We start from the raw sequence: 15,622 nt of genomic DNA, 5'->3' as shown, positions 1-15,622 counted from the left end.
CATTAAATGGATTATAATCATTATCATATTACAAACGCACGATCAGGAGTGCAAGGCGGTCTCCAAATGCCCATGGCCGACATCATCAGCAAGGGGAGAGCTGGCTATTTACCTACCTTTTTGGTGTGTTGACTGTATTGTAAAGAATATTTTAAAAACGAATTAATTTTTTCAGTTTTCACACTATAGCATCATATTTTGGATTTGGTGGGTCACTGCTAGATTGCCCCGAAGGCAAAATCACCCCTTTGGAGGAGAAAAATACCTGCTGCTTATTTAATACCTACTGTATTTACATAACTACCGGTGCTTTTATCAACTCAACTTTATCAATAAAGTGGGGAACAACACCAGCTGTAACAAAGTGCTGTACATAACATAAAGCATCATAAATAATAAGTGTTAGGGATAGTTTGAATGTAAACAAACACCTCTAGTTTTGTAACAGCCATTAGTTTGGGCATTATGAGTGACACATCGTACAGAAGGAATGGTTCAATGTTATCACTCAATGGCACCATCTGCTAGATTGGCTAAGGCATTGCTCGAATTGCCCCAGTGGCAACATCACACCTGCTGAATGAAGAAAGTTGTTCCTTTTTCTCTATTTGGGCTGCCATGACATCATTGGGACACTTTGAGAGGAGTGCGAGGTGTTCAGCGTTGCAAAACGCGCTCGTTCAATTGTGAGGTGACATCGGAGTGAATGAGGCAGCGATGCTGTGACGCCTCATCCCACCAGAGACACCTTTACGCATCACTGACTTATAATGCTGATGAGATGTGAGACAAGTCTGAAGAGAGGAGCAGCCGATTACTTCCAGGCTCCATGGTCATTAAGTATAGCGCAATCTTTACAATTTACAATTATTTTTAAACGTCGGCCAAAACTTTTCCAACACTCCAGACCGTCAGGGGTTTGAAATAAACTGCACGTGTTCTCCTCCAACATTACAAAACATGCATGTTATGTTCATTGAGTTCAAATTCAATTTGTCGATAAAAAAAAATACATGAAATAACAACATACTTGCTGGGTAGCTGTGGATTTTGAGACTCCGACTCTGGTATATGAATGGATGTCATGTTGCATGTCTTCCCTCATTTACTGTGATTGTTTTGACATTTGCAGATACCTATACAGGGATTCGCAGGTATTGATCGCAATATAGAATAATTTTACAAATGAGGCAGCTTGTGTCAGTGTGTGCATATTAACAAGTGCACACAAGCACACACGATGCAGGGCATCCTTTGGCTCCCCCCCTGGGGGTTTTGAAGACTTCCTGGACTTAAGCGATCGACCTAGGCTTCTTTTCACTGGCAGTCCAAGCTGGTTAACAAGCCAGTAGAGTAAAACGGCAGCTGCTGAAATTGTATGTAACTTTTTTTTAGTTGGATCACTCTAATAGTGTGACCTTTATTGATTTCTTGTCTCAGCCTTGGGCCCGGCGAAGCACTAATGACATTGGTCAATAAACACCATGAAGTGGAAGTTCTTTCCTGCCCGCGCCCTCGACCACCTCCCTAAAAATAGTCGGTGACGGAGAGAGAGCGTAGCGGCCAATGACAGCTCGGGGCTCTTGTTCAACTGGAGGGCCTCAGCTTGCTCTCGACACACGTAAGCGGGCCAACACGCTGAGCCGTCCGCTTTAGCGCATTTCACTTTCATCCCGACCCAGCCAGCTCCCATTCAGAAATGGGCCTGACACATCCACGCGAGTAGCCTGCCTCCTTTAATCAATACGTTCGGAACACTGCGGAGTGGGTGCCAAATAAAGCCAGCAAATCGTTGGGCCTCTGCGTCTGGGCCTGGTGCTCTCTGGGAATGTGCTGCTTAAAGGAATTCCTATTTAAAGAGAATACATTTACAATTGAACTGCACCCCCCATTCCTCAACCAAGACCACCACTTGTGCATCGACTGCACTGTCAATGTCCGCCTGCTGACGTCTTTCGACAGTCATGCAGTTCGTTCAATGGAGCAGAAAAACATTCCACATTCTTCAAACTGACTGAGACTTTGCTGTTCGTAGGACAACTTTGGCATAGGACAACTACATGCTAGTAGAGAGGTAAAACTGTACACTACTTGACACCTGCGCACTACTAGTAGACTACTAACAGTGAAACAATAGATGGTAACTAGTAGAACTTTAAAACATTACTTGTAGGGCAAGTAGCTGTTGACTGTGCAGTTTTGCCTCACTGGTAACATGTAGTTGTCCTATTTGTGAGGACAAAGCGCATATACATGTACTGTACTTGAAGGACCATGTACTAGTAGGGTCTTTTTCCTCACTAGTAAGAATAACTGTTCCTGTTGTCTTTATATTAGTAGTAGTTTGTTATTCTTACTAGCAAGACATTTGGTGGTCTAATAGAACAACTGGAGCAACTGTAGTGGGGAAAAATTACTAGAAAAACATGTCGTTCTACCAGTGTGCTGAATTTTCTAACTCTATCTATCTATCTATCTATCTATCTATCTATCTATCTATCTATCTATCTATCTATCTATCTATCTATCTATCTATCTATCTATCTATCTATCTATCTATCTATCTATCTATCTAGTAGTTAAAGCTATGACCACTGGGTGTCGCTCAAGAGCGTCTAATATCGCTTACGTGCGTATCCCTTCCAGTATTCTGCTCCTTTTTCCTTCTTCTGTAAGCGCGTGTGCCAAATGCCCATGTGTGTGTGCGTGTGTGTGGCGGATAGAAAGTCAGCCTGGTTTCCAGCTGAGTGCTTGCTCTCTCTCACAGTGCGTGCGCGTTTGTGCGTGCGTGCGCGTGTCTACGTGTGTGTGTGTTGTCATTATTATCCACTCCGCTCCCAGCTCGAGAATGGCCAGATTCACTCAGACTGAAACAAGAAGGCAGCAGCAGCATCCTCCTCCTCTTCCTCCTCCTCCTCCTCAGCAGCATCCCGTTCCACACTCCTCCAGCCTGCTCCTCAGCGGACCGAGCCCGGCACCACTGCTCCTGATCCCGAACCACCACCAGTACGTCCAAATCCCACTGTCCAAACCCATGAACGGCTCGGAACCCATTTCACTTCATCCGGAGAGCGGCGCCATGAAGGACCAGGATGCCATTAAGCTGTTTATCGGGCAGATTCCGCGCAACTTGGAGGAGAAGGACCTGAAGCCCCTCTTTGAACAGTTTGGGAAGATCCACGAACTGACAGTTCTCAAGGACCGCTACACCGGCATGCACAAAGGTACGGTGGGCGACTCTCCAGCGCGTTTTGACCATTAATTATCTATTTAAAACCACATGTATATCACTTTTGTATACATTTTCTTAGCGAGATGTTCCCGTTCCTGCACGTGACGCTGTGCGTTACCCACCGTTTGCACATTTATGCGCACTTTCTTTCCGGTTTCGTGATGATTTCATATCTTTTATATCCTTTTCAGAGCGATGAGTGGTGTTATTTTATCGACCCCCCCCCCCCCCCCCACACACACACCCTCTCCCAAACCCCCTTTGAACACGCTCTTAAGTGGGGCAGAGGCGCTTGGAAAGGATACATTTTTAAAGAGCCAGTGCCATCTTTTCATCATTTATTCATCCATTTGCGTTCTTTAACATCATCGAGCCCGCCATATAGATGTATGGATATATATAGAGGGGTGCTAAAATCATTTCAGAGGTATATACTATAGAGGGGTGCCCTCCACCCCTCAAAGTGTGACAACATGACTGATGTCTCCACGGAGTGGACCCCCCCTCCCAACCCCCTCACCATGCTGCTGATGCCGGAGTGGGAGGCAGCACGGGTGTAAATCCACGTTGCTCTGCGCTGTACACACTTGACAACTTCCACCTTCCATAATGAAGTTGGTTACCAAGGGTAGGCCTCTGCGTGTAAATCACCAAAGGGGGGCTTTGAGTGTGGCTGGGGGTTCATTTCTTGAAACGACTTCACACCCCCCTTGTGCACTCCATCACAGCATGCTGGATGTCATCTTCTCCATCACCCCAACCATCATCATCAGTTTTTATTAGATGCACAAACATTAAAAAGTCCATTCATGCGCTGCATTCAAACCGGCAAATAGTGGCTCAGGAGCATTTATTCATTTATTTATTTATATATTTACTCAACTTCAGATGGGGTAGGCCTTTACTTGTGCAAAGCACTGATTAAACAAAACCGAACAGTGTTACGAGTGTGTTGCAATTGAAAGAGGAATTTAAAAAAGGGACTAGACAGACAAATTGTGTAGCTCCCACATCATCACGTGTCAAAGTCTGAACTCCTCAATGCTAATCATCTTTATCATCTTTAATACTTAGCGGGGAACTCATTTACAACATTCAGTACACTTTTAATCAGCTTTGGTTCGCCTATTTTTTTTTTTTTTCTTTTCTATTTTTTATGGTGGGATTACTTGTCTTGAAGGGGGAGTGGGTTAAATTCAAAGCAACAAACAAACACATTTTGTGAAGACTTGACAGTCGTACATGATCAATATGATATGTTTAAAAAAGAAATCTGTCTCTGGCCCCATGTTGTGCTTCTATTTTGATATACAAGAAACCAACATGTCTGAGCAAAAACAACCAATCTGATACCGAAGCACAATCTACCGTGGCCTTGCAAGTATTTAAAAACTTCAAGCCCATAACATTTAAGGTTATAGTGACCCTCCATTATGAATGTGTTTTCCGGGGTAACAAGGTTAACAGGTCGCGAGTGCGCGGCAAATGATTAAGAGACACCTCATGCTTTCTGTCTCTGATTGGTTGTTATTGGTCAGGTGGAGTGGTTTCTTGTATATCAAATTAAAGACACGAGGTGTGGAGAGAGACGTCAGTTTTTTTTCACAGATCACATTTATCATATTCAACTCTCAAGTCATGATCACTGTTTTGACAAATGGAAAAAAAATGACTTAATTGGATTTTGAATTGAGACGGCAAATATTTGAGGAAGTAACACATCATTGTCTAAGTTTTCATAGCTATCAGATTCCATTTGTGTATCAGTTAAAGTCAGTGTTGACAAAAACATTTACAATCGTATACTTTATATTGAAGTGGTTTTACATTTACAACTCTGACTGTTTTCTGAGCAGATTTGGATGAATAATCTCACCCTGGACACATCTCAAGCCGCAGGATAATTGTTCGGAGACATCTGATAATCGGGCCTTTGCTGACCTCAATTAGAATTGAGGAAAAATGCTCAAATTAGGTCCAGTTGTCAGGATGCCTGCTTTACTGCTTTGAATGTAAATCAGATTACTTCACATAACTTCCTGTGTATAAAGTATAGTCCTTTTGTTCTCAGATTCTCATTGAGGCCGCGGGACAAAAGCCGCTAAAATCCAAAGCCAAAGCAAAACGGTAGCGGACGCCACTTTCCCGGCCTTCTATCTCATTAAGTTCTTAGATGACACGAGGACCTTGTTCTGCATTTGCTATTCCACGCACACGCACTCACACACTTTTCATTTATTCATTCATCGGCGTGTGATTGCGGGCTCGCGTGTGTGCAAACACGTACAGAAGTGTCATTGCCCCGCGTTGCGTAATGATTGCGCTATTTAGCTGTCGAGTGATTGTGGCTCCATTGCCAGCGAACTTCAGCTTCTTAAGTGTGATTGGATGGAGAGGAGAGGAAATGGAACTTTGAAAGGCAAACCACTAAAGGTTGGACAATACACGGAGAGAACAATATATTGTATGGTTTTCTACATCTAACGTCACATAATAATACTGTCATTTTCAATTAGATCATGATGTTTTGAGACTTGGTGAAGCAGACATGCCTTAGTAGCCAAATCTGTACCAACTAACTGGAAAAACGCAGTGCATGAGTAACATTCATCCTCAAGTAATTATTTGAAGGCCTCATTTTTACGTTTACATGAGTTGGGGCTGCTCGATTATGAAAAATGTATGAATCATGATTATTTTGGTAATAAGTGATATTGATTATTCAAAGGATCATTTATTTTTTTGGTACAAAACAAGAAAATAATTAAATGGAAAAAGTATAAAGACAAATAACTGTATGTAAGTTCCTTTTGGACCAAACAAAATTTATATGATTACTTATTATTAAATAAGAAAAGGTGCAAATGTATAAAATCAAGTATGATTTACTTGTGTAAACAAGCGTTGGATAGAAATGCATATTAATAACCGTTTTTTACGATTATGCCAATTTTGTAATCGTGGAGTGTAGTAATCGTAATTGCAATTGAATTTCGATGTAATTGCACAGCCCTAACATGAGTCATATTATTTTTAAGTACTCCTACTTAAGTACAATTTTTGGCTAGTCTGCCCACCTCTGGGTCCAAGCGACTGTTCACAATTGTTTGGCATTACAAGGTCATGTTTAGTAGAAATGGGACAGTAGCTGCTGTGTTTGTCAAGACCTTCTATACTGGTGCAATCTACTCTTTGCAATTTCACATCTTCCTCGCAAGGAATACACTAGGAAGACAACTCTTGGTGTATCTCGGAGTTTAATACAGTAATATAGCATGACCGTGACCGCTATAAATTGCTGTAATTCCTTGAAAATTCCACCCCTGAAGCCAGTTTCACCTCACACAATTAAATTTGGAAGGCAAGCCTATCACGAGTAGACCCACAACAAAGCCTCAAAACTCCATGGTCAAAAAGACAGGAAGTGTGCCATTTTGGTTTGAAATAAAAATTCAAGTCTCATTTTTGATCAATTCTAGAGGCCCCTCAAAAATCTGATTAAAGATTTTTGTTTGATTGCTACAAAATTTGAAGACAAGCAAAGTCAGAAAACATGAAATTTGAACACCCGAGATCCACAAGGTCATGCATTTTCAGGTTGTAGGCATAGCAAGGTAGCTAACTGCATGCTTTCATTTTAGAAATGGACCTAGTAATAATAACTAAGGAATTTACAATTGTGCCAGATAACCACTGATGTGAACAAAGTTTTTACATATAGTAGTGGAGGAGGGATGATTTATGCCGGGTGCCAAAATGCATGACTTGGCGCAATGGCCCCCAAAACAAATTAATAAATTCAAGTGGTGAAAACCACTTAAACGCTAAATTGCCACAATTCGGTATTGTGTAGTTCTCAGTCTTTTCATATTTTCAGCAATCATTTTCAAACATGTATAATGTATTCACATTTCTGAATTCACTTTACATGGCCTTTAAGAGAGTTTTTACTCTCCCCTACCGGCAGAAAATATGTAGAGTATATCTGAAACACGGCGTGGGAGTGCAAGGTACCATTCATTGCTGCATTCATCTTTAATTATCTTCATTTGATTTTTAAAAACATTGTTTTAGTATAAAAAAACAACAACAACCTTTGAATCGTTTGATTATATTATTCTCATGATTGCATGTTATTATATTTGGATAGAAGAATCACAAGCACAATGGGTAATCGTTCCAACTGAAACTAATCCTGCACAATAAGGTCCTTCTAAATGCAAGTCAAAGTGACTTTCTATTTTGTTACAGGCTAATTAGGTTTGTTTAAGCAACTTAGCAACAGACAATTCCTCATGTAATTAATGATACACAATCAATCTTTTATGTCGCTGTCCATCTATTACATTGTGTTTTTGTGCAATAAATGATGGTATTATGCAAAATGGATTATACGGTATGGATCCTGATGGAAATAATGGTTATCACCCTCACTAGGATACACACACACACACACACACACACATGCACATGCATCAGCAATTTGCAGTAGTTCAGCACTTCTGATTGCAATTTAGTCCAACTTGTCCTTTTGTCTGTGAATTCCTTGCGTGTATTTTGCCCGTGGTAATCCGCGAGGGAGAACATGGAATTAGTTTGTAAAGCGTGATAATAATGCATGGCCATAATAAGTTGACTCTGGAGGATTAGCAAATGTGCATTGTCTGAAGCGGCGCTCCCTTGGGTGTTCAGCCGGTTGCCTCCCTAAACAGTGGCTGCCTCTGCCAATTAAATATTCCGTCTCGTCTGCCTCCTCCTCCTCCGATGATTAATTCTGCCCACAACGTCCGAGGCCTGCCAATTATTGTTGCCCAATTGGTATTAATAGGTAAAGGGTTTCCTCATGTAGAATACATCAGATGGGGAAAAAAACTCTCCCTTCGGCTCCAATTATAATTGTCGGAATGTAGTTGAGGCACATATGCTAAATGCAGGAGATTAATTACGATAAACATGCATGTATACACATCATAGCAGCATTTGTATGTATAGACAGGCAGGCAAGAGTGTGGGCCGACCGGTACAGCAGAAATAGTCCTGCATGTAGCAAGACAGGCAGTTATGCAAATGAGCTGAAGAATATGGTATGTACAGGCAGGAAGTCAGGTTGGTTGTAAGAAAGGCAAGACACTATAGGTTGGCTTCAGGAACAAGGTTAGATAGACAGGCTGGGCATGAAATAGATCAACAGCGAGACAGACAGGCAGACAGGAAGAAAGCCATGCAGCAGGAGTTCTGTAGGTACGCTAGATTAGGCAGGCATGGAATTAGATCACGGATGGGCAACTGGCGGCCCGCGGGCACACTCAGATTGGCCCGTGATTAATCCTAAATTCTGAGTTCTTGCACTTAATGTTTGTTTCATGTGTCATCCTTGAATGGTAACTTTTATGCAAAAAAGCCCTTTTCTTTAGGAAAGACAATTTGGTTATTTTGTTGTTTGCTACAAACCCTTTGTTGTTGGTTTTAGGATTCTTTTATACATGCATTGAAAAATGTATAAGAAAAAAATGACAAATTAAGAGCACGTATTTGACACGTATGCATGCATGTATTTTGAAATAGCATTTTTGTCATGCCTCTGCTTAGGAAGTGCGTGGTTCGATGTGGCTCCCCAGTAGCTCTGATGAAAAACTGTGGCCCCCTCCAGCAATTTAGTTGCCCAGCCCTAACCCAGAGAGTTGGACACAAAGACAGACCGGCAGTTAGGAAGGCGGACAGATCTGGGCAGATAGACAGGCTGGGTTAGAAAAGCTGCAGGGGAGCTACTACGGGGATGTGAGACAGACAAACAGACAGACGGACAAATAGAACAGAAAGATTGAAAAGCAGACAGACGGACTTGGAGCAGAATAGACGGAAGACAGGAATGAGAGTAGATAGACAGGTAGGATAGGAACGTTACAGACAGGAAGCTAAGACAGGCATTTGGACAGACAGACAGACAGACAGGTTGGCAAGCAGGCTTGCATAAAGTAGGGAGCGAGACAGAGACATGCAGCCGGAAGGACGACATATAGGCAGATAGGAAGACTGATAGGCACAAGGTTTTCCTGAGAGAGACAAATGGCAAACTACTGTAGATAAGTGATAAGACAGACGGGCGGTTAGGCAGATAAGCAGGCACGTGTACAGACCGGAGGACAAACAGCCAAACAGGAAGGACACCAGGTGGGTAGGTAGGGCTAATGCGCAGGCAGACAGGCATAAGGGTAATTATATACCAGCGCTAAAGCAACAGTGGTGCCTTGAGGTACGAGTGACCCAACGGTCACTGTCAAACTAAACGTCAAACATAGAGAATTACACATTGGCTATTTACAAGTGTAGAGCAACCACAGACAGATAGAACAATACTCACAGGTATATATTCTTTATCCTGTGTGAAAAAATGAGTAACAATGTATTACTGCTGTGGCCGTCCCCATGAATATCCTTATGTCTGTATTATATGGCAACAGGAAGCCCCGTGGGCAGACAGTCAGGTAGATAGACGGGCTGACAATGAACCAGGCTGTCAGTCAAGCGGGCAGACAGGCAGGCAGGCAGGCAGCACAGGTCCAGTGGACCAAGCGAAGATGCAGGCGCAGTATCAATATGAGGCCACGGTGGCCCTGGTTGTTTTAATGCATTAGGGGGAAGTCCGCTGAGATATTGCCTTACACTGCAGCCTAGATGGAGCATATGAAATCATAGAATAATCTAATGAAATATTTATTTAAGTTTTTATTTTGTCCACCCGCTCTGAGCCAGTACGATGGATAGCGGCTTCTCTGTGGGTTGCCACGCCCAATAAAACAAACAAAAATAACAATGGAGCATATAAAAAGGAATTTGGAAAGATTCATATGCATACCTGTGCTGTGACACATGTTGATATGAAGCTGCGGTGGAAGATCAACTTGGATATGGCTCTTTGATAGATGCGTACATGCATATACACATCCAATATTGCTTGTCTTATAAAAAATGTCAAGAGTGACATGGATTATACTGTACACTGTGCTACATTATTCCAAGCAGGAGATTGAGCTGGAATGAACATTCAATATTGCGTGAACAATTAAAGGTGATAATCGTGATTTACTCGACTTGCGTGCAGATCTCAACCAAGACCAAACAATAATGACAAATAGTGGAAGCCGTGAGGGGGGAAAAAAAAAAAAAAGTAAGATCACTACGCTAAAAACAGTAACAGGTCGTCTTCAATTTTGTCCCACTCCAGTCCTGTAGGTGGCGGTAATGTGTAATACAATGTGGTTGATGAGTGCCAAGAAAATGACAAAGATGCTAAGTATGAAAGCTTTTATTATTAGCATGCAATGTTTTCATGAAAATTTTAACATTCTTTAGAGTTTTTTTTAAACTAAGTGACACATGTAGACAAAAAATATGATAATACAGGAATTTATTATTCATCCTCTGTAAAAAAAAAACCCACAAAAAAAACACTAATATTACTGCAGCTGGCTTAGCATTTGTGTCCGTCTTCTTCGTACATAATGTATGAATTTTAGTATGTTGTATGTTTATCTAATGACATAATTGTATCTTTCTTATAGAATTCAGAAACCACACACTTTCCTGTATTGCTGTGAGTTGCATTTCCTATTTGTGTTTTTAGCATCGCACTTCTCCATCATTAAGCTAGTCTCATATTTGCTAATGTCACACACGATGATGCTTTAAAGTTTTGTATCTTATTTTTCCAGAACAATGTTTTCACTGCAGTGTTCCGACGTTGGAGATTAAAGCATAATCTTGTCTTGTCTTTAAGCATTTGCAAACAACTTGCCAGTGAATATTTGGCACCGGCAACGTGTTCAATAATGAATTTTCTCCGGCTCATTCATCAGTGTCTCGTGTCACTTGGGCTCGTCTATGCGCTTGCCCCTTTTTTTGAATTTAGCCCGCTTGATGTATTTTTTATGCGACAATCGCGTGCAAAAGAGGCGAGTACTAGCAGTTAGACTCATTTCCCTGCTTGTGCCTTTTTGTAATTTACAGTGTGGTGAGCAGTGCGTGAAAAATAACCTTCTGCAATGTATTCACAGTGTCTTATTAAAGGACAGCAAATTAATTCCGCCATAGAAGATGCCGGGTTGTCTTATGTTTGGCGGTTCACTTATCTCATCTGAAGGTGGACTTGGCAGAAGCGCGCTGCATTCTCATTCACGCTCAAAGGTCACCGCTGTTTTCTTTCGTCGACACAGAAGGGAAGCCTGTCTGTTTTGCATGGTTGGCCTATCAGAGAGGCCCGCTGCCTTCAGAGCGGGAGGAGGATGGCGGAGGTGGGGGGGCTGCTTTTCCAGAACAGCGTGAGCCCTTTAATGTCATGTTGGAGCCTGGCTTGATTCATTTCGGAAGATGAAGCAACAAGGGAGAGTGGGGGATGATTTTGAATGCAATGGTTGGTGGGATACTTTTAAGTCATGCGATAAAGCTTTGAAAAAAAATTGCCTTGCCAACTGCTGGCTCGCGAGCACTCTTGTTTTGGCCCCAAAGAAAAGAAACATCAATCGCAGATATGTCAAGGTGGTTGCCAAATGGCTGGTCTTTTGGCTTCTGTCAAAATTTGGGAAAACAAAGTGTAGACATTCATGATATGTTAATGTAGGATTCTTTGACCATAGGTGTGAATTTGAGTGATGGGTTGTTTGTCTATACGGGCCCTGCGATTGGATGGCGACCTACCTGTCTAGGGTTTACATTTGAAATAAGACATTTTGATAGAATCTTTCACAGATCATTGACACAAGAAACATATTCCCTATTTATATTGAGGTGTTTATTTTAAAGCGGTTGTGATGAAACTGATATGGAAATTAAAACGATAACGATTTTGCAATGGGAATGCCATGTCCACACCAGAACACGGTACACTGCAATAGAGCAACAGGAAATTAGAGTTCAGCTTCTTAGCATTCCAGGAAGTTACGGGCGCATTACATACCCAATTAGTTCTTTTCCTCCCAATGAAAGCTAGATGTAAGTAGCTTTTGTGCTCTCTGAAGTGAACTACAGAAAAGAGAATGCAATGTTAGTCAATGAAGAGCACGAGATGTGGATTGGACAGAAGTTGTAACCTTCCGTTATTTGTTAGCAGTTGAACAAATGTCTGTGACGCCATAGCTTATAGCTAGCGATATCCGGGGTGTATGAGCTATGCTAACGTCCATTAGCATATCTATATTCGTCAACCTAGTTTGGTGAGTGCACTTTGCAAATGTAAATTGTGGCCTATAGCTTTTTTTGCGTTTTGAAAAAAATGTAAATTGCCAGTAGTGAGGACAGTGGAATCCCATTTCACTTCTCAAAGTAGAACTGACTTAGCAACTGCAACTTAGGTAAACTAGGCAAATTCCCAATTTGAGATGTTGCAGCTCTGTGAAGCTCCATGCTACACAGTGCAGTTATAAATAGAAATTGTGTGGTATTTCAGAAAATGGGTTAAGCTGCCATCCCTGCACTGCTGGCATGACATCACCGATAGGCTCCCAGCATTCCCCAAAACACTCTCTAACACTTTGCATCCATCCAACCATCCATCCGCCCTAGTAATTGGCAGATCAGTGTTTATTTTGAGATCGCTCTTGTTTGAATGTGAAATATGTCAGTGCAATTAGCACCCCAAATTCTGTTTGTTGGAGCCACCATTTGCACTAATTAGTACTGCTCTCTAGCCCAATGACGAAATGAGATAAAGATTTTTTTTTTTAGCTATGGGACAGTCAGGAGGATTAGTGTCTTTTTTTTTGCTCTCTCCTCTTTGTCTTATTACTTCACTTACCCCCCCATGTCTACACAATCTTTGAAGCGTCGTCTTTAAAAGGTAGCTTTCAATTTGCGGAATCAAAGCAACTGAGCACCTGATCCAATTGTTAGCAGACAGCTTGACGCCCGCCGGTCATCGGCAATCTCGCCTCCTGTGCTCTGATCAATCGATCCTTCCTTGGAGGTTTAAACGGCTCAAAGGCGGCGAGCATCGGCAGGAGCATCACATCTAATAAACCTACCTTGCAACTGAATACACTGTTGGCTCACTGCTTATGTTGCACAGTTAGCTTTCACCGTCACTGCTGTGGTAATAGCATTTTTTTGTGATAATATTTTACTGGGGAACGCCAAGAGCTTTCTTACAGCTTTTTTTTTCTTGTAATAATGAGGAGAAATTGTAGTCTAGTGTTAAAAAAAATAAATAAATAAATAAAAAAAAAAAAACAATGTCAAGGACAAAAACAATATCTTCTGACTAACTGGGCAACTGTCACACTTTACTTATGGATACTACGCTCATGCACACTTTGAAGATTTAATTTGACTACTTGTAAAATCGAAATACAGAACAACTAAAAATATGGGTGTACTCATACCAGGCATTCAAATTGTACTCATGCCGCTCTTTTAGTGTTCGGGTCACACCTATTTAGGTGTGTACTTGATTATACAACACTCGGCGATGGTTTCTGGTAAGTGCAAAATATGCAGCTGCACAATTATTTTTCTATTGGCATCATGACATATACAACATAATTTCGCCTAGATAAAACATAATTCAAGGTACCTGTGGATAGCTTGAACTAAGGTGAATTAAAGAGAGTCAAATTGACATTGTGGATATCGCAAACTGGATTTACAATTTAGTTGTGGATAACTGTAATTCACATGGCGGACATGAAGAGAATATGAAGAATGCAGTTTCGTATATATGAAATGTTCTTTTTGCCTCATCAAAACTAAATTTGAGATTGGCAGCATCACTTTGTCTATGTATGGGATTTCGCATTACAGATCTATCTACAAATCAGTTGACTATATATATATATATATATATATATATATATATATATATATATATAGATAGATAGATAGATAGATACACAATCCTACACAATATGAATATTATTCCGATATTATGTATGTACAGAAATGTCATTGTAGGTACAGTACCTCAAATTGGAATTACAAATATACATGCATGAATGGCAAGAGGGACATTATTTACCCTAGGCGAATTGATGTAGATATCTGAAATAAAAAAATGTGGATACGAAGAATATAGTTGCAGATCTGACATTTTTTTTTTACTACAGACAGCAACGGATCGTTAAGCGTGCAGTAGGGACTGTTTTTGACTGTGAATTATTTGTAGTCACTCTGTTTATTTCTCTTGGGTACCATGCTGGTTATCGTGAATAACTGGCGAGGAACCGTTGTATTACAGTCAAGGTATGACACGTCTTTCGGAACTTCCCTGCCACGGTTGGAGGGCAGTACAGTGTATTGATTTTAGTGTAAAAAAAAAAAAAAATGCTCGTTTGCAGGAAGGGAGTGACACGTCAGGGCTGTAGACTTGGCAGGTTCACTCTCTTTGGCCTCCTAGAAGTAAAACAGCAGGAGGCGCTAAGTGGCAACCTCCACATTATTTACAGCTCCGTGAAAGTCCATCCATTAACAGTGTCAATTAGCTTCCTCATCGGGGATGCGGGTGGCTGGATTTATTTATAGTTCTGGCACTGACTATAATAGCAAAAGCAAGATAGTACACCAGGAGAGTATACCCTCCCCCAAAAAAGGAAGTATTTAAAGAGCACAGAGCGGATGTTTCCAACATGCTGTAAGGCCACCAGAGTGACCTATTGAAGGAATTCTGGCCCACTTGGGGATGGATGCCCACTTCAGCCTGTCATGTCGCCTCCCACAGAGGCGCCAATGCTCCGACAACTTTATTAGGAGCCTGCTGGAAATGGAATCCGACCAGCCTGTTATGTTGTTATCCCCGCAGTGTATAGTCTTAAGTATTGGGAGAATTACTCCCCGCCTGGTCGTGTCAGTTCATCCTTCTTTTTTATGATGGCTTCTTTACCCCAATATTGATCCTTCTTGGAGAGTACGCAGAGCATCTCAAAAAGAATTTATTGCCTTTGTCAGCCTTATTAGGCCACGCACGCTTCACCCTAACACGTGTATGGCGTGTAAGTACACGACACAGGCGCTCCTTTGGGATGCACCGCCTATGGATCTGCTTGACTGCTCGTCGGAGGCAAGTGGAGTCCAAGTGAGTGAGTAGCAACAAATCAATGGTCCGGGTCTCCTGCTCGCGGGTCAGAGAAGATAGCAGGGACGGTCCCGTGACTATTGCTGCATTCGAGGTTGTTCGGAAGTCAGAAATACACCCGTTTGAAAAATAAAAAATCATTTTAACCCCTTGGCATGTATTTAAGTGGACAATATCTGTGAGAGCAGAGGACACATTTGAGTAAGGATGATATTCCATTAAGAGTGTTCCATGACTGCGGACCCCGCCATTCACATTCATTAATTCCAACTGTAGCTCAAGGTGAGGGGTGACGTGGAGGGGCAGTGAAAGGAGAAATGGGGGAGGCTTTG

At 41.6% G+C, this 15,622-nt stretch overlaps 1 protein-coding gene across 5 annotated transcripts in view; it reads left to right on the top strand.

Moving 5' to 3' along the window:
- The first annotated feature begins 2,710 nt into the window (after positions 1 to 2,710).
- Positions 2,711 to 15,622, top strand: part of celf5a (cugbp, Elav-like family member 5a) — a 303,484-nt gene continuing 290,572 nt past the window's right edge. For all 5 annotated transcript variants that reach the window (XM_086046324.1, XM_086046326.1, XM_086046325.1 and 2 more), the window contains exon 1: positions 2,711 to 3,224. In XM_086046324.1, the coding sequence (XP_085902450.1) occupies positions 2,849 to 3,224 (376 nt within the window). In that variant the 5' untranslated portion in view covers positions 2,711 to 2,848. The remainder of the gene's footprint in view (positions 3,225 to 15,622) is intronic.

Source organism: Filicampus tigris, chromosome 12, assembly GCF_054856515.1.
Source record: "Filicampus tigris isolate MCC_2025a chromosome 12, RoL_Ftig_1.0, whole genome shotgun sequence".
NCBI classification, from domain to species: domain Eukaryota; kingdom Metazoa; phylum Chordata; class Actinopteri; order Syngnathiformes; family Syngnathidae; genus Filicampus; species Filicampus tigris.
The sequence above is the reverse complement of the archived record's forward strand: the minus strand, read 5'-3'. Positions and strand labels throughout refer to the sequence as shown.